The sequence below is a fragment of the Schistocerca gregaria genome, chromosome 1, assembly GCF_023897955.1.
Source record: "Schistocerca gregaria isolate iqSchGreg1 chromosome 1, iqSchGreg1.2, whole genome shotgun sequence".
NCBI lineage: Eukaryota > Metazoa > Arthropoda > Insecta > Orthoptera > Acrididae > Schistocerca > Schistocerca gregaria.
In genome coordinates, this window is record NC_064920.1 from 542,311,643 (window position 1) to 542,336,681 (window position 25,039).

General features: G+C 39.2%; 1 protein-coding gene across 7 annotated transcripts in view; it reads left to right on the top strand.

The window, feature by feature from the left end:
- Window positions 1–25,039, top strand: part of LOC126355773 (trafficking kinesin-binding protein milt) — a 374,105-nt gene that overhangs the window by 186,851 nt on the left and 162,215 nt on the right. For all 7 annotated transcript variants that reach the window (XM_050006247.1, XM_050006180.1, XM_050006221.1 and 4 more), the window contains one exon: window positions 2,750–2,854. Coding sequence is in view for 4 of the 7 variants with exons in the window: in XM_050006180.1 (XP_049862137.1) it covers window positions 2,750–2,854 (105 nt within the window). In the remaining 3 variants the exon portion in view is untranslated. The remainder of the gene's footprint in view (window positions 1–2,749; window positions 2,855–25,039) is intronic.

Genomic DNA, 25,039 nt, shown 5'->3' on the forward strand with positions numbered 1-25,039 from the left:
GTTTAAGTGTCATAATCATTTAGATGGAATCCCTCCAAGTGATATATGAAGTCTGCCAAGTTCTTAATGTGATACACACACTGATATATTAGTTGGCTTAACAGAGTAACAAGGTCTTTTACTGCATGGTATGTAGGAGCAGCATTGTAACTGACAGTATGCCTAAGAGGAACCCGTTCCTTATGGTTTTTGGAAGGCTATATAATGTATGGGAACAGCACAGCAAGACTTAAGACTCTTGATAGTCTCTTGCTACAAAAAAAAAAAACTTTCATTCAGGAGATTGTTAGTCTTCCTCTCAACCCTTTCTGTCCAGTCATCACTGAGTTTTCAACACACTGGACCAGATTTTAAACACCTCATTTTTACACATAATCCTGCTTTTCCAACACAAATATTGATACCCCTTGGTAGCAAGTAAGTTGCCAGTATTAGAATCCGTCCTAAGGGAACACAGAGTATCCTCTGGGGTACTCGAATATTACTCTTGGATAGACAGGCCCCTCTTAACAAATGAAACACTTCTCTCTTAACCTCCTCAGCTGGTTCAAAAGAACTTACAAAAGATCCACAAGGAAGGGCTTCCTCTTATGCCTAATGTCTGTTATGTTGGTGCTCAAACGTACCATGCACTGAAACACTTTGCTACTATATTGAGACCACATTTAGGTCAGTGTGTGCATCACATTGAGAACTTGGAAGATTTGTTGCATCTGTTAGACGGTCTATGCTTGAATGACTCTAATATTTTAGTTAGGTATGCTGTGGCCTGCCTGTTCATTTGCATCCCTCTGTCTGATACGTTATACAGCATGGAGATTATTTTTTGTAGTGAAAAATGAACCTGTTTCGACATGTTTCAGTTTCACTTGCTTTTTATTCTGTGATCAGTTCTATGAACAGACAGATTGAGTTCATGATGGAGAACCCTTTGTCACCTATTATTGCCGATCTGTTTAAAGATCATTTCAAGAAAGATGTTCTGGAACAGGTGCCATTGACTACCGAGTGTGTTTCATGATGGAGATGGAAAGGGTTGGCTGCCTTTGCTTTCTTGATGTGTTGGTGAGGAGGTTGGTAGACAGTACTGAGGGACATTCTATTTATAGGATGCCAGCTCTTACTGATTTCTATCGCTAGGCAGATTATCGTTACCATCTGGCTCAGTGTTACAGTTGACTTCATACCTCAGTTCATAGAACCCACTTCATTTCAGACCTTGAAAGTTTGTCAGTTGAGTTGGCCCACCTCAAAATCATCTTTCACCAGAATGTTTATAGCGAAAGGTGGATCAGATAAGTGTTGCATTATCAACCATCTATGTATCAGGTGTCGATGAAAATAAGGTAGCCACCAAGTCTACACACATTTTCTCTTACACAGGAAGCATTTCCAAAAGGATTGGTAGTATCATGCGGAAACACAATGCAAAAGTTGAATTTTGCCCACCATCTAAGATTATGGTTCTTTTAGGGGATATAAAGGACAATTGTGATTTGTGTAAGGCATGTATTTACCATATCCATTGTGGTCCATACACCTACAACAACCAAGCAAATCTGCTCTTGCAAATTCAGTAAGAGATTAAACTAGCATGTGACCTTACAAATAGAAATGCAGATTTTTTTACTAAAATTCCACTCGAATACTGTTATCTCCCTAGTCAGACAACAGAGGAACAGAGTTAATCCTATTTGTGTTAACCTGTTGGTAATTCATATGCACTTCTGATAACTTATGCCATTGGCTTTGGTTGTGTAGTGGTACTAGTATTTATGTTGTATATTTTATCTTTCTGCATATGTCCTACATGCCAAAGTTTTAAATTTTCTTCCATAGGACTCGCGCATTGCATTTGTGCCCAGAAAATGATGCACCTGTTGAAATATGGATAGTAGTCAAAGATATCACCTGGCTGCATCCCCACAACTTGTTACAACATTTTATACCCTGGAAGAAAATCAAGTTTGAATGTGTTGGCATAGCCAGCATTTTCTAAGTACATGCAACATGCTTAAACAATTCTGTAAAATTGTCCAACAAACCATAGCCACAACTTCAGTTGAACAGTTCAACTTTGGAAGTTGAAGCACAGCCTCACATCTTGATCTTCCAAACAGAAGTGACAAACAGCCATTAAACCCAAAGCATCTGGAGTACTAACATGTGAAATGAAAAGTTTTATCTCTCTCGCCAGTAAAAGTTGCACCCTTGTTATATGTTATGTTTTATTCAAATTAGTTTATACTACCATTTACTATTCTTTCGGACACATCCTATATTTAGCAGTGCTATGACAATTAACCGAAATTATCTGCTGTGCATATAATTAAAACAATACTCCAGTATTAAATTCATAAGTTTTTGAAAATATGGTGAATGTGAGTTGCACACATTGTAATTCTGCAGTCTTGTCCAAAGCCAAATATGAAATGGAGCTACCTCAAATTACTATAGTTACTCTTATAAAAGTTTCATTCAGGTGTTGACAGAAACAAGCTGTATCCAAATAATTCATTTGTGATATGCCAAGGAACCAGTAAATGAGAAAACTTGTATTGTTGATTGTCTTATTACATTGCCTCTTTTGGCCCCCTTTGCTGCTGAGTAAGTCTGTGACTTTTATGAACAAATCTTGTATAATAAATGTTCTGTCTTAAACCTCTTGTGACTTAGGAAATTTTGCCATTGTATATATTTTCTTGTGTTATGTATATGCTATTTTATTTTTACATAAACACATTTTTAGGATACGAGAATAAGGATTGGTACATTCCTGCACCGGCCCTAAGACCAGACGATATAGATCTAAATCTAAATCCGGATCAGATCCGAGAGGCACTAAACTACTTCCGTAAGTATTAATGCTACATCCATGTTTATCTTTTTTCTGAAGTACGTGCATGGTCTCTCTCTCTCTCTCTCTCTCTCTCTCTCTCTCTCTCTCTCTCTCTCTCTCACACACACACACACACACACACACACACACACACACACACACACACACACACACAACTTTATTTATGAAAAGAAGACAGAGCTTGGTACTTTCTCAGAATATGTAGCTTCAGAAAAGTAATATGGTGGCTGCCAGTGCTGGTTGAATTCTGCCGGAATTATTAGCAGGATTATTCACTAAAATGGCATTTCAGAGTGTAATAGAAGTATTGTGATTTTCTACTACGAAATTATGAAATGTCAAAATATCTATTGAGTGTACAATCCCAAAATAGCTCATTGTTTTCCATACAATACCCATGTCATTGGACAACTAACTAACTCATTGTGTGTTTCATAGTATTGCTGGTGATATAAGGATGTGGGTTCTAAATACATTGTGCGGGACATTGTTTTTACATTCCGGAATGACAACTGAAGTATTAATGCTATATAAGAAACTCACTCCATATTCATACACAGTTAAGTTTCCCATCTCTTACACCCGATCTAGCGAATGGGAAACTTCATATCCAGGAACTTCAGAACAGCCATTGACCATTGCAGCAGAGCTCCATCTTGTTTAGAGATGATCTTGAGTTGCAAGTTCTGTATCAGAGGATATACAAAGGTATACAAATTGCTCCAGCATGTTCAGATACATTAACCAGCATGTTCAGATACATTGCCCTATTCACAGTGTTTTCAGTAAAGGGCAGTCCAGTAATCCTGTTGTGCATTAGCCCGTACCAGATGTTCAGTTTAGGGCTATCACAAACAAGTTGATTGAGTGTTTGTGGATGTTGGGAACTCCAAATCCAAACATATGCTGATTAACCGTTTCTGACAAGTGAAAGCTTACTTCATCTGAGAATAAAGACCTTTCCAGAAGCTGGCATTCATGTCAGTACACTGAAGCATGTACTTAGCAAATTGTTGTTGGCATGGTTTCTCATTTTTGGACATCAGATGTTGCAGCATGTGCACTTTTTTAAGCATACAGATGGTAGGTGATGGTGTACTAGAGGATGCAGTGTTGCTTGGTGTACATTAAGTTGCTTGGATGCACGTCGAATTGACTTACATGGGCCCCTGAGAAACATCCATCTGATGTTAATTACTGTCTCTTCCAAAACCGTCAGAATATTTAAGAATACTTCCAGTTGCCAGAAACTTGCAATACCATTCTGTAGTAGTTTCCACATTAGATGAATCATGTCCATCTAATGTATGACAATTTCCTTGCACAGTAATCAGGTATTTTGTTTCTGCAAACCACACTTCTGTTTGCATGCGCTGCTGCGGAGTCACCATTTTCAGATCATGCAGTCGTGCTGCATTCTGGCGACAGTAGTTGGCACGCCTAATGGAGCAATATAAATTCTGTGAGATGTTCTAGATATTTCATTACAGTATCTGCTGTTTTTTTCCCTAGGTCTTTGAAATGTGGAAGGTTCAAAAGGGCCACACTGTATTATTATCAGTAGGAGGTGCAGCAAGTCACGTACACTGTGTGATAGATACAGTCCATATTTACTATAGGACAACCGTCTAGACAGAATTGTTATTTACTTCAGAAATTAAGCCTGTTTATGGTGTAGAATTAGGAGGATCATTAGTAATTCATTCACTGACACTTGCAATGTGTAAAACTACTAAATGTACATTGAGATTTCAGCCAGTGTTAAAAAAGGATAATGAATTGAAGAGGATCCACCAGTCTGCATTCTTGCGTGAATAAATTATTATTTTTTTTATTTTGTTTCATACTCAAGCATATTTCACCTCAGTTGTAGCATCATCAGTGGATATTTTTCTTTTGTTTCTGAAATGAATGTATTTTGTGTAGGTTAGCATTAAATTGATTTTGCCCGGCAGCTGTCAACAGAAATCACCCTCAAATACAGCTTGCAATCTACGACTCAGGGATATTAAGGCAACATTTGAATTGAATTTTGTTTAGCATATAATCTGTAAACAACGTATTCTGGTTAAATAGTTCCATATGCCCCATTTTACTATTCCTGTAGTTGACTTTTCCAGAGCCGTAAGTAGCTACTTTGTGCCTGCTGAATGTTTTGTTGCTATTGCATTTATGTTTAAAGTGAACTGAGTGGAATCAGTCAAACTTTGAGGTTTTTGGTTTAAAAAATTATTTAATGGAGCTTATATACATTCTGCAGTGGATTTAGAACAATGTTTAGTGAAGTTTTCTCATGCTTGTTGGATGTGGCCTATACACAGTTTTCCCTGCACATTTACATTTCAGACAAGACATTTACATTCAGATAAGACAGTCATTTGTTTCACTAGTGGTTGGTAGTGGTACCCCTCTCCCCATGAATTTTGAATTTGTATTTTACTTAGAGTGTTGAATAATTTTCTGTTCCAGGGTCCTTTTTGATTGTTTTAACATTATGATATGATAATTTACTTCTATTGTTAATAAGTGGTATGAATTATTATTGTGTTTTGTAATCTGGAGATCTGTTTCTGTGCCAATAGGGTGGTAGTTACTTTCAATGAGGTGGTCTACAAATGTGGAGCATTCTTCTCAATGATCTTAAATGGTCAGAGTATCTTATTTTAAAATTTCTGTGTGTTGTCCCAACTACAGTGAATTACAATATTTGCATGTTAAGTTTGATATGCCTGCTTTGGTCAGTTTATCTTAGGTAGCATTGGTTGTTTCTCATAATGTTTACTATTCTGTGGGTTGTTTAGTTGTCAGATGTCATTTATTGTGCCCCATGTTGGTTGTAGCCTCTTCTTTATGCGTGCATTGCGTTTTCTCTGCCTTATGGCACACTACTAGTGTGTTGTGCTGTAATAATGTTGTCTGTGTTTTGTGTCACTTATGTTTGTATTATTTGGTTCAGTTTGCATATTTTGTTTAGTTTGCAAACATATTCTATGGCAGCTGTTCTTATTATGTTTAATTTTTGGGTGTATCTGTCTTTATCCACTGAAATTATGTTCAGTTGGCGTAGGAAGTATCTGAGGGTGGTTTGATTTTGTACTGTGGGATGGTTAGATCTGCTGTGTTTGTTGTACTCATTGTTGTGGGCTTTCTGTATATTGAGAACTGGTTTTCGTGAATTTTTTTTTTGTATTTTGATATCTGGGAAATGTATTTTATTGTCCGTTCTGATTTCACATGTAGAGTGTATGTTTAGGTGTGCAGTATTTATGTCTCTGTAGTATCTTCTCCTTTACTTCATGTTAGTTAGTTTTGTGTTCAGTTTGGTAAACAAGATATTGGCAAGTAAGCCGCTTATTGGAGCGCTTACTGCTGGATGTTATCACTGGTGCAATCGGCACACCAGACTTGCAAATTTTTGATTAACTATTGGGTCTCGGTGCTCTTGATCTTCCTGTGGTGTCCTTTTTTGTTGGCTTTGTTAGAGAGGAATTAATGTTTTCAGTAGTTTTTGTAGGTTTCTTTAGAATATTTCGGTAGGTTCACCTTACTGCCTTGTTACTTTACTTTACGTACTTCAGTGTTTCCTCATTATAGTCCCTTTCATGCAAGATGACCAATGTTCTCCTCTTGTTTGCTTTTGTGATTTTTGCCTGGTGTGTCTTGAGTTTGTTGTGTACGTATTGGACTGTTTTCTCCTCTGTGATTATCTTGTGATCGTTGTTGGTTTTTCTGTTGATAATCATAATCTGCCTAATTTCTTTTCCATGTTAGGCATTTCCCTCAAAGCTCTACAAGAAATACAGGAATACAACAGTACACTTCCACAAACCCATACCAAACATAAAGTTTAATAAAAAAAAACAGCTAATAATGTTACTCCTAAGTATGCCAAGTTAAATGTAAACAGTATGTCATATCCACTCAATGCGCAAAGGAATTTTCATGAGTTAGAAAGGAAATCCAAGGATTATACTCGCAGAAACAGCTGCTTAAGACTGCACTTTACTAGACACAATTATTTCAAGGCAGTCACGTTGAACAATCAGTAGTGCTTTACAAGGTTACTGAGCAGGTGACATCCCACATGGTTACAGTAATTGAAAAGAAACAGGAGACTGAAGTACAGAAACTGTTGAATACAAACCCACATATTAGGAACAACAGACACAAGCGCACAAAAAATATGTTATATGAGAGGGTTGCAAATTTAGCTGAAATGAAGTTTGCAACACAGAAAGAAGAATTACTCCAAAAGAAGCCAAAACACAATACTAACCCTCGTTGGACACAGCAAAATAGAAGATCTTGTTACAAAAAGTGAATGTATAGCAAAATAATTGTGGAGATGCATATTAATTTACCAACAATTCACAAAGCTGGTGTGCCAATGTGACCACTGATTAACTTCGGAGCTGTACCAGCATATATTTAGTGAGGTGTATGCTCACTAAACTATTTAAAAATAAATAAGAAATAAATAATACACTATGCATGTATAATCAACAGTATCTTATAAAATGCCAATGATCTTATCCTCAAAATCAAAGACACGAAAATACCCAACGCAGCTACACTACCGTCATTTGACATTACATCAGTGTACAAAATCTGTGCAGAAAGTATGGAACATTTTGAATTAAGTGTAAATGGAGATGTAGAGATATGCATTTGGCAGCACTGCATTGCACATTATCTCCTTTGTAATCACGTGTTTTTGAAGTATTACTACATCATTTAGTTTTAGCGATATTGTTGTTTGAATGCAATGTGTTCAAGTGTTGGTAGCCATTTTTGAAATGTGCAATGTTATGGAAGAACATTGTAATGTATGTAACTGTGGCTTGCTGAGCTGATGCTCTGGATCATACCAGTTGTTACAAATGGTTTACATGATTTGAAACTGGTTATCAGTAGACACAAGATGATTCTTGACCAGGAAAACCTTCTACTTCAGCAGATGAGCCCAAATGTTCAGAAAATCAATAATATGGTGGTTGCAAATTATTGATTAACTGTTAGAGAAATAGCAGAAGAGGTTAGTAGTACAATTTGGAATATTATTGAAAGGGAAGCAGGGCAACCAAGAGCACAGGAAGACTTTAGTGCCCTAAAACTGAATGACAAGTGTACTAACAATCTGAAATTGGAAATATTTTCAATAATCATTTTTTAAATGTTGTGGAGAAAGTAGGATCTAGATCTTCACTAGAAGAGGCAAGGCTTCTAATAGAAGAGGCCATACCTGTGCAGTTTGAAACAACTGTATTTCCACGAACCTCTCCCTCTGAAATTAGTAAAATAATAAACTCACTGAAAAGTAAAAGCTCTTACAGAATTGATGGGCTTTCCAGCAAGTACTTAAAGTTTGTTCCCCACAGATAAGTAGGATTCTCAGCCACGTATGTAAGACCTCTTTGGGGCAGGGTGTTTTCCCCGATAGACTGAAATATGCCATTGTAAAACCATTGCATAAAAAGGGGGATACGTCGGATGTCAAAAACTATCGCCCAATCTCTCTTCTGACAGCTCTGTCAAAAATTTTTGAGAAAGTAATGTATTCAAGAGTAGCCTCCCATATATGTAAAAATAAAGTACTAACAAAATGTCAGTTTGGTTTTCAGAAAGGCTTTTCAACAGAAAATGCTATATATGCTTTCACTGATCAAATATTAAATGTTCTGAATAACCGGACATCACCCATTGGTATTTTTTGTGATCTCTCAAAGGCTTTTGACTGTGTAAATCATGGAATTCTTTTAGATAAGCTAAATCATTATGGTTTGAGGGGGGCAGTGCACAAATGGTTTAATTCATACTTAACTGGAAGAATGCAGAAAGTTGAAATAAGTGGTTCATGTAATGTTAATACAACAGCTGATTCCTCAAACTGGGTGGCTATCAAGTACGGGGTCCCACAGGGTTCGGTCTTAGGTCCTTTACTGTTCTTGATATACATTAATGACTTACCATTCCATATTGATGAAGATGCAAAGTTGGTTCTTTTGATGATGATACAAGTATAGTAATAACATCCAAAAACCAAGAACTAAGTGATGTAATTGTAAATGATGTTTTTCACAAAATTATTAAGTGGTTCTCAGCAAACGGACTCTCTTTAAATTTTGATAAAACACAGTATATACAGTTCCGTACAGTAAATGGCACAATTCCAGTAATAAATATAGACTTTGGACAGAAGTCTGTAGCTAAAGTAGAATTTTCAAAATTTTTAGGTGTGTCCATTGATGAGAGGTTAAACTGGAAGCAACACATTGATGGTCTGCCGAAGCATCTGAGTTCGGCTACGTATGCTATTAGGGTTATTGCAAATTTTGGTGATAAGAATCTCAGTACATTAGCTTACTATGCCTTCTTTCATTCACTGCTTTCGTATGGTATCATATTCTTGGGTAATTCATCGTTGAGTAGAAAAGTATTCATTGCTCAAAAACGTGTAATCAGAATAATTGCTGGAGCCCACCCACGGTCATCCTGCAGACATCTATTTAAGGATCTAGGGATCCTCACAGTATATATATTCACTAATGAAATTTGTTGTTAATAATCCAGCCCAGTTCAAAAGTAATAGCAGTGTACATAGCTATAACACCAGGAGAAAAGATGATCTTCACTATGCAGGGTTAAATCTGACTTTGGCACAGAAGGGGGTAAAGTATGCTGCCACAAAAGTCTTTGGTCACCTACCAAACAGCATCAAAAGCCTGACAGATAGTCAACCAACATTCAAAAATAAATTAAAAGAATTTCTAGATGACAACTCCTTCTACTCATTGGCTGAATTTTTAGATATAAATTAAGGGAGGGGAAAAAAAACTAACTTAAGCATTAGTGTCATGCAATATTTTGTGTAATGTAATATCTTGTACAGACATCTTTCATTAACCTGACACGTTCCACATCATTACGAAGTGTCGTATTCATGATCTATGGAACAAGTATTAATCTAATCTAATCTAATCGTCATGTGCAATGGAAAAGAAGCTGAGGCTACCACGAGTGCCAAGTATGAGCTGCTATGCTTTTTCTGTCGTTTAGTGGCTACGACGTCTGCTTCACAAACACACAAGATCTGAAGTTTGATGTTTGATAGCACAACAGAAGGAAAATAGTGGACATTTGTTTAGAACTCCTTGAACAAGCCAGTGATGATGAAACATTCATGCATAGGATCATAATAGGAGACAAAATCTGGACTTACGGCTACCACATTGAGACAAAAGTTTAGTTATCACAGTGGATTGACAAAGGATCTCTACATCTCGAGAAAGCTAGTCAGTCTTTGTCCAATCTCAAAGTGTTGCTTGCTGTTTTTATCTTCTTAAATGGAATTGTACATTTGAAATCCTTGCCTCAAAGTGAAACGGTAAACTGTGTGTACTATCAAGGTGTTTTGCAATGGTTACACGAAAAAATCTGCAAAAACTGGCCAGTGTTGTGGTGAGTAAACTCTTGGTTCTTGCACCAGCATACTCAGTTTTGTCAATTTATCAGTTTTGTGCCAAAAGCCAGATGATTCTACTCCCACAACTTACTCATCAGACCAGGCTCCTTGTTATTTCTTCTTTTTTCCAGAATTATGTTCATTGCTGTAAAGATGCTATTCTCAGAGTATTGATGACTTAAAAACAAATTTGCACAGGCCTTAAAAGGCATCTTACATGAAGCTGTCAAGGACTGCTTCACGAAACTGAAACACTTCTGGGAGAAGTGTATCAATAGGGGAGACTTTAAAGGGGTAACCGGCCAATAATCAGTGAAAATGATGATAAAGTTAAAAAATAAATAAATTTCTGTTATTTTATGAGCAAACCTCATACATCCACTTACAAACTTCAGAAACAATGAAAATAATTGAAAGAAAGCTAAGACAAACATTTTACCAGAACCTAGAAGTTTCCCTCATTTTGAACTTTATCACAGGACAAAATTATTTCAGGCATAAAGATCAATTCAATATCCAACAGGAAGGGGATCACCCATAAGTGTCTTACTGCTGGATGTGTTATCTAACCATCTTGAAAACAAAGTGGTTGAGAAAATATTAGAACCTAAAAAGTATAAACTAATATATTGGTACTGCCATGTTGCTGAAATAATTTGCTTGGTAGATGGAACACTTGATCAGATATTGCAATTACACAGTGACTTCAGTTCTGCCCACCCAAACATCCATTTCACACTAGGAACCAAATGATACAAGAAAATAGACTCTTTAAACAGAAAACAAAAACTGCCAAACCAATTCTCAGTATATACAAAACTCTCACAACCAGTGCAATCACACACAACAGATCTAACCATCCCATAGCACACAATCAAGCCAGCCTCAAATACCTCGTAGACTGACTGAACCTAATCCCAACGGATAAAAACAGCTGCACACAAGAACTAAACATAATGAGACAGATTTCCACATGAAATAGTTATAAACTAAACATGTTATACAAACTGGACCAAGTAACAAAAACACAATTGACATGGAAACAACAAACAGCATAATACCCTACCCTTGTAGCAATCACACAGCAGATAACGCGTAAAGAACACGAGGTGAAAACTCACTCAATGTGTTTCCAATACGATCATCACTTGTTCGTAGCAGCTGTTCTCATGTTTTTTATATTGCTTTAAAATTAAATATGAATGTAACAGAGGATAGAAAGCTTTAAATTTGGTAAGGCTTTTGGCAGTTTTTTAATCAAGCATTACTTGCATTTGAGTGATACAGCAAGTAAGTATTAAGCCAGGATTGCATCTTTTGAAATTGATATTACAGGTAAGTATTTACGTTAGCATACAAAGTGGATTGTGAGTGGCAGCCCTGCAGATGTAGTAGTACATCACAGGTAAGACCACTGTCTAAGGATCATCTCCGGCATATAACTCTGACGCACCAAGGTATCGATGTCTTACATTCACAAAAATTTCTGTTTTAATGTGACCTAGGTATTGAGCTATTAGTCCATTTTTGAACATAACAACATTTTGTTAGAAGATTCTAACGTACAACATTGCTAACGCTGAAAAAAGAAACGGAAAGTCTGTAGAGCAGAATAATATTTGTTTTAATATGTTATTTTTGTGGGCTCCACTAGTTGAAAATAACGAAAGTTGGTTTAATAATACAAAATTTGCTCAAGAGACTACACAGTGTGATTTCCTTGTGTGTAAAGTGTGAAATTTCTGTCTCTATTCTGTGATTTTATCTGTTTTCAAGTCAATTTTTGACATGTATGAAATGTTTTAAACAGTTTTAAGGTTATGAAGTGAAGTGCTCCTTTAGCATAGAACAGGTTGATCACCTATCTTTCAGAGGCGTAGTTAATAAGTTAAACTTCGTGAATATCAGTTCGTTCATTTTCTTTTTATGTACTTAAGGTTCTTCCCAAATGTGCCAGTGAAAGAAGTATTGACTACTCCATAAAAAATTGAAAAGTAAAAAAAGGATGGAATAGTTAAATGGGGTATCATGGACTAATACTAAATAACCAAAACTAGGTTAACTGCCTTCCATTCTGGAGGAGGAGGAGGGGGGGGGGGGGAGGTGATCAGTTACTTTTACCTTTTTAATTTTGTGGTCTGGAATGGTTTCACTTCACTACATTAGCAATGCTTTTTGAGATGCTGCTCTACCAACATGTATCATGTAGCCTTTAAATTTAATCTTTTCTTTGGTTGCTGGAATCTTGTTTTTGAAAACAGAGGAGCTACGAAGTGTCCATCTTCTGATGTTCTTGTGCCCTTCACAACATTAATGCCAAAGAACATGGCATTTCCAGACTGTGACTGTCCACATAGTGATGATGGCCACTAACTGGCAGAATGACCCTCCCGTTGAGCATAATTTTTCGAGAGCTCCTGTGATGATACCTAAGACAGTAAATAACAGAAGAGAGAAAAAGAGTGGAGGAAAAGAAATTGGTATGACTTAAAATGCAAGGAGTTTCATAGGAAAAGTCACTGAGAAACCCACTCAAAGAAGATTATCCAGACTGGCTGAGAGATATAATTGTATTGTTGGTGTTGGATGAAATTTGAAAACCTGAGAACAGAAATGGCAGAGAAGGTAGTAGATGAGAGAAAGATGGATGTAAGTACATACATATTATACAAGATAATAAGAGGAGGAACTAACTGGTTGGAAAAAGTGTAGAGTACGAGGAGAGATGAGGAAGAGAAATGATAAAAGAAGAAGAGCAAGACAGGAAAAGTTACTCTTCCTTCGACTGCTTCCTCAAAGCATACTGGTACAGTCTCACACCTTGACAGGCATCGGTTGCTCTCAACGATTTAGTCAGCTTTTCTCTCCTTAATATCTGTCTACTGCTCATGTTGTCATTTTGGTTGCTACTGTGGCTACTATTCTGGTTTCTGGTTTTGATTCTCGTCATCACTATGACTGCTACTGCTTTTGAGAATATCGGAAAGAAAGAACACTGAAAGCTCTGTTTTCAGTGATGAGTGAGTGGTGGATTAAGTGTATGGTTTTTTTAAAACACAATTCTGATGAAAAATATGAACATTTAATATACACTTTGTAAAAAGTGCTTAAGTCAAAATGAAGATAGTAATCATACTTCTCATTTCTCTTCACTCCATGAAAGTACACGCTGGTGTTACTTTCATGACGGGTGATAAGCTAAAAATATAAGTAGAAAAGTTACCTGGCCCATCAAGTCTTACAGAAAAGTGTTTAAGAGCACATATGATGTACACTCATTATTCGGAAAAGACCAGAAGTGCTTCGGTAATGGCATACTTGTGAAAGAATGTGCAATATATATGGCAAAAGCATTTGGTTACGATGATGTCACTAATATTTAAGAATAGTTACTTCGTAATGTAACTATGTAAAAATTCTACTTCTTGATATGGGTCATAGCTGAAAACTAAACTGTTTAATTGCAAGCTGTTGGTTGAGAGTACTAGTCAAACAGATCTAAATCAACCATTAATTCTTATTCACATAATAAAGCTTTAGTTCCATTGCTAGGAACAATAGCTTTTGATATTTTTAGTGCTGTTAAAAAGTATGTTGACAAAATCCATGGTTTTCAAAAATCTATCACTATGCCATCGAAAGCTTAAGCAGTTTATGGTGGAAGATGATGTGGTATATGGAAATAGCATTCTTCATTTCAAAAATTGTTGATTGACGCAGGAACAGTTTAGTTCATTTTTTCGCCTTAGAAGTTTTAAAGTTTTTAAATAGAAACATAAAATCACATTCTTCAGAATTTGAAAAGAAATTGAAGAGTTCATTTTTCTTTTTTCAGGATTAGCATTTCTAACAAATTTTACAGATCACTTTTGGAATTTGAATTCATGTTTCCTTATAGGGAGTAGGTATGGTTCGCAATCCAGGACGACTGACCTTGACATCATTTCACTGAGCCGTGGCGAGGCTGTGATGACAGTGTGTGGATGGAGTTGGAGGGCGAAGCGATGGAGTTGGAGGGCGAAGCAATCGCTGGAGGGGAATGATTTGTGAGCACATTTTTCCAGTCTTGGTTTAGGTCCACTCATCCTTGCTGATAACTCCATAGTCATCCTTCCCATATAAAAGGCTTGACAGTGTTTAACCATAAATGTAAAAACGCTGCTGAGGAAGTTGATTAGTCTGCTGTGAAACAGGCTGGTACTGGGTGGTGAGTGGTGCACTCACTTTTTAGCTTGTCTTTTGAAGATATCGCCAACTGTACCAGAACTTGGAAAAATATTTTGAAACTAGTCTGACGTGAAATAGGCTGAGGTGAGAACAGAATTAGACTGGTAAGACAATTACAGGCGGTGTGGCCTGAGGTGAGACGACAATTGCAGGCTGTGTGGTCTGAGGTGGGACCAACAGTGTATTTCTATAAGGAGTGAGCAATTGAGGTGGTACTACATCTCAAGTCCAAAGACTAAAGGGAAGGGAATGCTTCATATGGTAAGCCATTTGTCAGAGCTTGAGACCTGGCATATGTTGCTTGGTGTCCTGTGTACTGAAGTGTGGGTTCATTGGGGCTGTGGTCGTAATCAGGGAAGGTGTCATGTAGATTTGGGATGGACCAAATGAAATTTAAGTGCTTCCAAGAACTCTTGACAGTTTAGTCCAACAGGCATCTTATGGCACGAATATTGCTGGTATATAAAAAACACACAAAAACCTCAAGCCATGGTTGTCTTTTACGTGTAGATTTGTAACACTGGTTTGTTGAGTAGCACCAAAGTTTTTGAACACAAAACAGAGTTTCTCAGTTTAAATAGTTGGCGGAAATCATACAAGAAAACATATGGCAAATGCTGCAAATGAAGTTCGCTGTCAAAAAACGATAACTGCATTCAGATTAACACAAAATATTTATAACAAAGAACCACTTTCCAAATTCAGTAACGTTAGGCATTACAGCACTGTAATCAAACCTGGATGTGTTCATGGAGCAGAAACTTTGATTTTAAATAGAAAGAGGCATATCGAAGAAATTCTAAAGTAAGAAAGATTATTAGGAAAATATTAGGCCCCAAAATTACTGATAGAGAAACTAATAGGCTGGGAAGTAATAAAGAAACAGGCGAATACTCAGACACACATGGTGACATGAGAGAACAAAGACATACATTTTATGGGCACATTAAAAGAACAGCACCCACTAGGTTGACCAAACATGTAATAGAATCCTCGAAAACAGAAGTAAGGCCAAAATTGAGCCAATTAAATGGTTCACTGCGATTAAGGAGGATCTTTAGGTAGCCAGTGTATCTCCGGCAGACGTTACGGGTAGAAAAACATTCAGATGAAAGATGTGTGATTGGAAAGTTGGTCAGAGGGAAATTAGAAAACAGACTGGTAAATCGTGGTCTGATGAAAGAAAGAGACTTCATTCCGAAAGGATGAAACAAATTTGGGGACAAAGGAAGGCCAACCATCAAAAGCGACATTGATTGGTTGTTCCTTGCGTGGTCCTATTGGACCCATTAGTGGACAACAACAACAAATGCAAATTGTAAGAATCAGATACGAAGTACGAGAATTGAAATCAGTCCGTTGCCTAACACTGCGCGACTTTTTCCGTCAATGGAAGTCGTCAACCTGTTTTTCGCACCGCTGTGTTCAGTCGGTGTAGGATACGTATTTTCTTAGGTGATCCTGAAGCTGTCAGGCAGGGGAAGAGCAAACGGCGTCACGTTGTATGAGAAGTAATTAAGGCGCTGCTAGTGAGTCCAACAGCGTGACGTTCCTCGTTAGAGCGGCCACTTAACACTGGCGTCGCTAAGTGCCCGCCGCAGCCTTGCGCGACGGTACATCAGGGCGTACATAGGCGATCGGTTGTAACTATGGCGATCAGAAGACTTTGCACACACTCATTACGGTAAGAATAAAGTGACTGAGCAAAAAATTCTCGTTTCTGAGACACAGCCACATACGCCAAGCCTTTTCAGGATGCGGTTGGGCGAACAAGAGCTTTCACGCTCACTCGCCAGTCTCCAGGGCGAGTGGTGTGGTCAGACATCATTACGGAGCACAGGGGAAGAAGAGTAGCTCTTTCAAAATCGGTGAAAAGCACAATAATAGCCGGCAACATCAATTTACAACACGTCAGTGCAGAATGCCCGTGTGTTTATGGTTTGCGATGGTGCATTGATAAGCACAGTGTGAATAAACACAACGGGCAAAGAAATCGTTTTACAACGACGTTACAAAAGCTTCCGTGAAAAGGATTATGAATACTTGAAATGCTAACAGCGAGAATCGGAAGTGCAAAATTAAAGAAATCTCTGTTAAGCAAAGCTTCATATGAGAGCAGAGAAATAAATGTCTGAATAGCTTTCTCCAGCATTTTCACTATGATTTTTATTCCCCTCTGAAGGAACACTCAACAAATGAATCTGCAATTCGAGAAAGTTACCATATTGCTTTTCAGGTTGCCAAAGCGATGTGCAATTTCACTGATTTTCAGGTGTCGAGAATGTGGAAACTGCTACAGACATGCAATGTGACAATTGCGTGATAAGATTCATAACAGAATTAATCTCTCAGACTTCTATAAGAATTTTGCTCAATATAAATTTTCACGACTTTAAAAGTTTGCAGATACGATTATGTGGATGTTTTCATCTGCTTACTTGTAAGAGCAAATTTTGTCCGCAGTGAAGGGAACGAAATCTACACAAAACAGCTCACTAACAGAGTTAAACTTAAAAGACTTGTCTCCGAATTAGCAGTGCTCAGAAAATGGCACTAGCCATTGAAGCTTTACAGAAAAGATTAATATTTCTTTGACGTCCTGTGTTTCTATGTTTAGCATTTAAATAAAATGGTAACGAAATACAAGTTTGTCAATTTAAATTTCGCTCTAAACTTGCATTCATCGTAAGGCTGGCTGCATCAGTCACAAGGAAGATCATGCTTCATGCCATTGACATTTCTCATTGTTACAACAGGCGTAGAAAATAAATTTACGACGTCACACATTAACGAGCCACCGCGGAGCGATGCATCTCCCTATCACATTATCGGCAGTAGAATTAAGAATCGTTGCGAAACTGCCTTGTTCCGATCTCACCGTTCCCTATCTTCCCAAACCATATGCCATCTTGAACCACCTGTTTGCGGCTGTGGCGTGAGCGCGGGCCAACACTCACGAGCGGATGGGCGCACGTCGTGCACGGTTGCTTGCCGATGTAATGCTGAAATGAGAGACCAACTTTAATATAGCTGTATCATCCAGTGTGAGAATTATGATTATCTTGTAACTTTGCAACTGGAACAGTTTTTTGGCGTACCATCAGGCATGTTTCACACCAATGTCGTCTTTTGCAAATTACTCACTTTATTAAAATGTTCTTTCATTTATGTGATGCGCACAATGCACCCGATTTTCTTCTATAACCTCCTACCCGAACATCATACGATTGAGGTAGGAGGGGCAGGGGAAAGAATCGGAAGTCTGGTGAATTTAACTTACCGATACCACTCATTGGCTTTGACCGGTGACGTAATGACGATGTGGCGAGTGACTTACACTTGCGCAATAAAACGGAACGCAGACAATACTCCTTACTCCGCAGCCTCATATTTACAGTCATCTGTTTAGAAACTTATTTTCCGACATGTTACAGAGCATGAAAGAAACAAAAGATAACATGAGTTACAGAAAGACAGATGGTAAGTCATGAAAATGAATTGTTTATAATGTGTATTATGGTGTCATATATAGTTTTCACTGACTCACAAGCCACAGCTGTTTATATGGTAGTCTGTGCACAGCTTGTTGGCCACACGAACATGAATAGTTTACAAACAACGAATTTAAGTCATTTATCGGCATGTGCCTCGAAACACGTTTCGATAATGTTTTGTATTGGCAACAGTTGCAAGCACTTGCGTACGTGACCGTCGGTACTGATCAAACAGAAATCGTTCTGTCGTATCATTGTTTAGTTGCAGAGCATTAGTGGTTCCGAGTGATTATTCATATCGTAATGAGGATGAGGCTGTACAAAGTTCAGATACAGCAAGAAACAAAGTTCACTGTTCTCGAACGAATGTGTCATGGTTGGTTCAGAACTTAACTACCGATGTCTGGGAAATAATGAGCCTACCAATACCACCTGCGTCCTTTGACCATTGACGTGATCAAAATGGTGGACGAAAATCACTATTCGAAATATACCGTAACAAAAGTCGTGACACGAGATTATGCTTTTATGTATTGTCTACGAATGTAAACTAAGTAATTATCATTTTTAGAAAATGAGATGCTATATTTTTTTAAAAAATAAATAGACTTACTGACAGCAATTTAAAAACTTGACTACTTTATATGCTTGTGCAGGAACAAAGCAAGCTTGTAATTTGTTCTATTCCGAGAAATGAATCAAAAAATGTGTATTAGTATTGCTTTATGATCATCCTGGTGTCGCGGTAGCGTTCTCGCCTTACGAGCGCGGGGTCCCGGGTTCGATTTCCGGCGGGGTCAGGGATTTTTCACCTGCCTCGAGGTGACTGAGTGTTGTTGTGTCGTCATCATCACCATCATTCATCCCCATTACGGTCGGAGGAAGGCAATGGCAAACCACCTCCACTAGGACCTTGCCTAGTACGGCGGTGCGGGTGTCACGCATCGTTCCCCTACGCTCTGTAAAGGAGTATGGGACTTCATCATCATCATCATTGTCATCGTCATTGAGAAAAAGCCTTCTGATCAGTCTTGTAACTGTAGTGGTCAACAGTACATTGTTGGTAAAGTGTAACATTTCTTCTAAGTTTGTCGCGATGGAAGATTAGTATTGAAATCAGTGCTTTCTTTATCGAAAAGTACTGATTGATCACCGAGTAAACGGAGCAAAGCAACAACACTCTTTGAAGAATTGTATTTACACAGTAACCGCAGAAACATTGGGTGGAAACACTGTATAGTGGAGTGTGAGGAAAGCCTACAAGTGCCATGAAAAAACCGTCAACGAAACTGATTCTAGAACCAGTACTGATGCCGTAGAATATTTAGTGTCTCTCTGCAAGGTCGCCGGAGTACTGTAAAAGACTTGAGGACTACCTTCAAGACTTAATAGGTTGAACTTTCTGATCGAGTAATCAAACAAAAAATTTGTGAAAATGATTTACTAGCTAGCGAGGAAACTTTCGCTGAACAAAATGCAGGGGTAGAAACGTGTATTGTGGTCTGGTTTTTATCCCATGTGGAGTGGACACAAGAAGGCAAGTGACAAGACTAAGATTAGCAACTTTTAAAGCGACGAAGATACATTCATTCGTTTTCGGCGAGGCTAAGACTTGCTACCTGAATGCACCACTGCCACTGCGAATCATCCCGGTAATATCATGGTGTGGGGCTGTATAACAAGACATGGCATCGGATGTCTGCAGGTGTTCCAGGGCAACATTAACGCCATAAAAATACCAAGAAGTAGCCTTAGTGTTGAAATTGGTGCCCGCTGTTCGCGGTTTGTTTCAACTAAACCAGTGCGTGTCTCAGCGAGACAGTGCGTCACGTCTCGGCGCTTATTTAGTAGTAGTTCGCTGACCATCGCATCGTGTGCTCCGTCTTGAACTGGCGTTAGTCCCGACCTCAACCCGATTGAGAATTTGTGATCAAGGCTGAAAAGTTGAGTTTTCACGGCGGAGTCCTAGCGACAAGAATAGGCTCAACAGGCCGTTGTCAATTCATGGTTCAGATTGATCGAGGAAATGATTTAATCAAAAGGGACAACGAAATACTGATAAACAGTGTAATAATTTTTGTGCCAAATAATTCGTAACATTCAGAAATTGTTGGATTGTGAGTATTTGATTTGGTTTTTAACTGCATTTTTTATATTTTAATTCAGATTTTCAAACATCTGACATTAGGGTACGTTTCGTGAAAATTTGTAATAAAGCTACCGAATGCAGTATTCAGTTAGTCTCTACAGAGTGTTCAGAATTAATGCCGCTACTGTGGACCCCGGGCTGCACTATTACCGATCAGTACATCACCACAGCCTTCATTCAAAAAATAATACAAAAGCAAAATAAATATCGCCAGTGTACTGGTCATCCCCGTGGAACACACATTACTGATAAGACACTGGGCTCGTATTTGGGAGGACTTCATTTCAAAACGCCGTCAGGGGATTTAGCTTTAGGTTTCCCGCAATTTTCCTAAATCAGTTAAGGCGAATGCCCAAACGGCTACATTGAAACGGTACGCTTGATTATCTTTCTCATCCTTGCCCAGTCAAGAGTTTGTGCTTCGTCGCTAATGATCTCGTCTTTGACGGGACGTTAAATCTCAACACCTATGACATAACACCCCACAAAATTATATCGCGGGTGAAAGCCGGTATCCGGTGACAATAGGTTCAACCCACCCATACCCCTCCTAGAAGTGCAGCTTTTTATCAGTATCGAACCATTTTGGTCTGCTATGAGGAAATGTCAACATGCATTTACCTTCGTTCAGCACTTCTTGTAACTACCGATACCACTGACTACAGTTCAGGGGAGGTGTGTTTTTCGATTCTCAGGATAATTAAAATTATTGTAGAGGCTGAAGAGCCCTGCTCCGTATTCGGCTTTTCTTTCGCACAGTCTCCGCTAGTGCCCGAGCGCTGCCGTCCTCGCAGGTGTCACCGTTGAGCGTGTAAGCCCCCGCCAGCTGGTTCACGGGGCGGTGCGCATACGCTGCTATCAGCGGATGCTATTCTGGCAGTGCGAAGGCTTCTAGGCGCTAAACTGGGACCTGACGTGACGTGGTGCGGCCGGTCACTGCGCAGTTCGCACACGCATCTGCCTCGCCTGCCATCTGCACCGAGCCCTTACCACTTGCCGCCGTGGACGCATCCGTTCATGTGTCGCCATTCAAGGTTGCCTCTGTTAACTGATACAAATATTAGGACGAATATAGACTTGCTGGGGAAGTGCAACATGGTACCAATAAAGCACGTGTAGATTATACACTGATGAGCCAAAACAAGAGGGCCACTGCCCACCCCATGGTGGCGTTGCTGGCACGTGACGCGTAACGAAAGTATGTTAAGAGGAACAGACACAAAAGGGGGATCACCCTAGCGTAGATGAGGGCTGCAAATTGGGAAATCCATTGAGATAAATGACACTGACAAATGGTAGATTATTATTACGCGGAGTCTGTGAACGAATGTCTCGAAAACGGCGAGGCTAGTCGAATGTCCACGTGCTACTGTTATGAGCATCTATGGAAAGAGGTATGAGGGCAGTGAAACTACCACTAGGCGCTAAATGGTTGAACGTCCGCGACGCTTCACAGAATGTGGGGTACGGAGGCTTGTCAAAGTAGGGCATCTCTGCCGAAAGAGTACAATGCTGATCCACGCAGAAGTGTTTCGGAGCGCACCATTCATCGTGCACTTTTTGCCATGGAGCTCCGCAGTTACACCACCTCTACCTGTTCGCATGTTGACGCAACGACATCGTCAATTACGATTGCAGAGGGCACTGGGCCATCGGAATTCGACGGTCGATCAATGGAAAAGTGTCGGCTCTTTGGGTGAATCCCATGTTTGTTACACTAGGTCGCTGGTCGTCTCCACAAGCGCCGTAACTGAGGTGAATGGCGCCCCGAAACGTACAGCACGCCACGGACATAGATTGGTGGGAGTAGTATTAAGCTATGGGACATATTTTCCTGCGCATGCATGGGACTTGTAGCAATCGATGACAAGCCGACAGCTGCGAACCACATGCATCCCTTGATGCTTGATGTCTTCCCCGACGGCGATGTATAATTGTCCATATCTCGGAGCCAGAGCCGTGCTACAGTGTTTCAGGGAGATTGTAGTGAACTCACATAGACGTCTCGGCGGCCAAATTCGCCTGATGTAAATCCTATTCAACGCATTTGGGTCGCTATCGGGCGCCATCACCGCGTACGCAAATCAGCGAATTGCATGAGCTGTGCGTAGACATCAAATGCCACGTACCTCCACAAACCTACTAACAAGCTGTTGAATCCCTGATACGCAGAATTAGTGATGTATTTCGTTCCAAAGACAGACAAGCAAGCTATTAAGGTGGTGGTCAAATGATGAGGCTCATCAATGTACAGGGTGCAAGAAAAGAAACGTGATGACTAGGTTAGAACAAGCAAGATTTTTCAAGTAACCGTACGGCGAAAATCCATCGGTGTGGATCTACGGCGATAAAATATCATCCAACTAGCGACGAACGCACGGAAGCGTGTAGATTTGATGTTACATGCTGCGGTTCATACCTGAACTCAGTGACTGGTTAAGTTAGCTCAAGATAGTAGTTTAAGCTGAACAGTCAAAACTAGTCAAACATTTAATTCCTACATACCACAGCTGATTATGTCAATCAGATTTTCCTGTAAGAGTGCTGGGTAAGCAATAAGCATTGTAATGACATGAATTTGTTAAGATAATAAACATTACTACTGAAACAGCTCTCCAGTATTTTAGTCTACGTGTGGTGCTGTGAGGTGCAATATTTTTGATAATGAACGCTAATAGCTATCGGTTTTTGTAATTTTTTAACTAATGTACGAAGTGTGTGAACGAAATTTTATTCAAAGAAATAGCCATAAGATAATAATGAAAACTAAAGCAAAAATTAAAATTTATAGTATCGTGTTTTCTCAAATCACATTTTAACAGTAGGCCTAAATGCGCGTAACTAGCCGCGAGGTTTGAGGCGCCATGTTACGCATTGCGCGGCCCCTCCAGCGGGAGGTTAGAGTTCTCCCTCGGGTACGGGTGTGTGTTGTTCTTAGCATAAGTTCGCTGAAGTTGGTTTAAGTAGCGTGTAAGACTAGGGGCCGATGACCTCAGTCGTTTGGTACCATAGGATTTCACACACATTTGAATATTTTTTGCGCGTAACTTATGCCTTCAACATCGCCAAAATTCTGCGTCGCTGAAGAAATTACGGTTGCTACGGCAAAGTTTCTTGTAACCAGCTCTTCGCGAGTGCAGATTGAGTGCAAGTTTGCGACAGAAGCGCAACAAAGCTGCAGTTCTAACCTATGGTTATCTGGTAAAATTGTTCTCAATACCTGCCGTTAGCAAACAATAAGCAACATCAATTTTTTTCTATGTAATCACTTACTTCACCTCAAAAAGACTCTGTATATAACGCAGTTTGGTGGGGTGCCTAACAATAACGATAGTACAGAAACTTGTTCAGTTTTGTCAAAATCGTTCATAACAGGATTTTTAGATATTATCACCGGGCGTTCTAAGATTTACGAATGCTTTCGGCACCGAGCGCCAGTCAAAGTAGCCTACAGTGTTGGGCACAATTTGGTATAATGTAGCATTCTCGAAGGTAGTTGTCAAACGCTACGCGTATCAATCCTTGCGTGAACGTGTAACAACTTTCTGCCACCTTTTTCTTGACTCCGTCCCACAAAGTTCGCAGCGTGGTCAGTGATACACTCTGAAGCCACAACACCATGTTGGTCGGTAGTCCAGTTGTCTGCAGTACAGCGTTCAAGTTGCTCCCTGCACATATCATAAAATCCACAGAAAATTCCGATATTTGCTCACTGCATAGAAGTTTGTTTACTACACGTACAGATTTCATTTCAATCACCAACGTGTTGAGAAGGCTAAATCAGAAAGTTTAAACCTGGATTAATCACATAAAGAAACAGTCGAGATTCATTCATTTCTCTACGAAAAACACATAACTACCATTCATTAACAATACAAAGTTCATAGGAGACGATTTCTTCTATCTGTATCAGTTTCGGTGATGCACTGACACAGATGTTTTCAATGGGTAATTTGTGTACAAAACTTACTTTAGATACATAGTATCGCTTCTAGACTTGTGCTTGCGATGACTCTCAATGCAATCTATGTTTTGGTAATTGTTTCACCTATTGGGGACCTATTATCCCCACATTCAGCCTCGCCACAAAACACACTACACTAAAGACAAGTTGCTTCTGTGGCATAAGTCCTCTCCTACTGATTCCTCCCCAACTCCAACTACCGCTCTGCCCTCTGGAATAACCACTGAAACAAACACTCATATCAGATTTCCACTGACGTCACAAAGAATTACGTAATGTTTGCATATAGCATCAGAGCCCACAGGGAACTATTGATGGTTCGGAATGAAATACGTAAACATTTGTCTTTGCTTCTATCCCTTATGCCTTCGCTAATCAAATGTGGGTCCCAGGCTGCCCGTAGGACAATCCTATCGTCCATTATCGCTGACGCGTCAAGCCCTTCCCCCAGACAACGACCCATATTAGTGCCGATATACTGTCAATTTCCCCGCGTCGTACGCCCAAGTGATAAATTGCCTCCGGTACACGCTTTTAATATAACTAACTGTAAGGTCTACATTTATTAGGGTTCTGTGCATTGCAATGTGTCAGCCCCTGTTCCAGTTCAAAGAGGCTAGCTTGTTTATATTCGCCTTCATCCTAACTAACCTCTCACGCACCAGCAAAATACAGTAGTCTGGCGATAAAATTAAAATTTTCTTCTAATTTTGATAACTTTCGTGGATATATTGAATTTCAAAAAATTATTGTAGGCAAGGACTTCATGCAGACTACGTTCCCGGATTCCCATTCTCTCGGATAAATTTTATAATCCGCCGATGCTAGCTTTTCTCACTTGACAGGCTTGACACGGCAACGATGGGAACAGGTGACTGGCGCG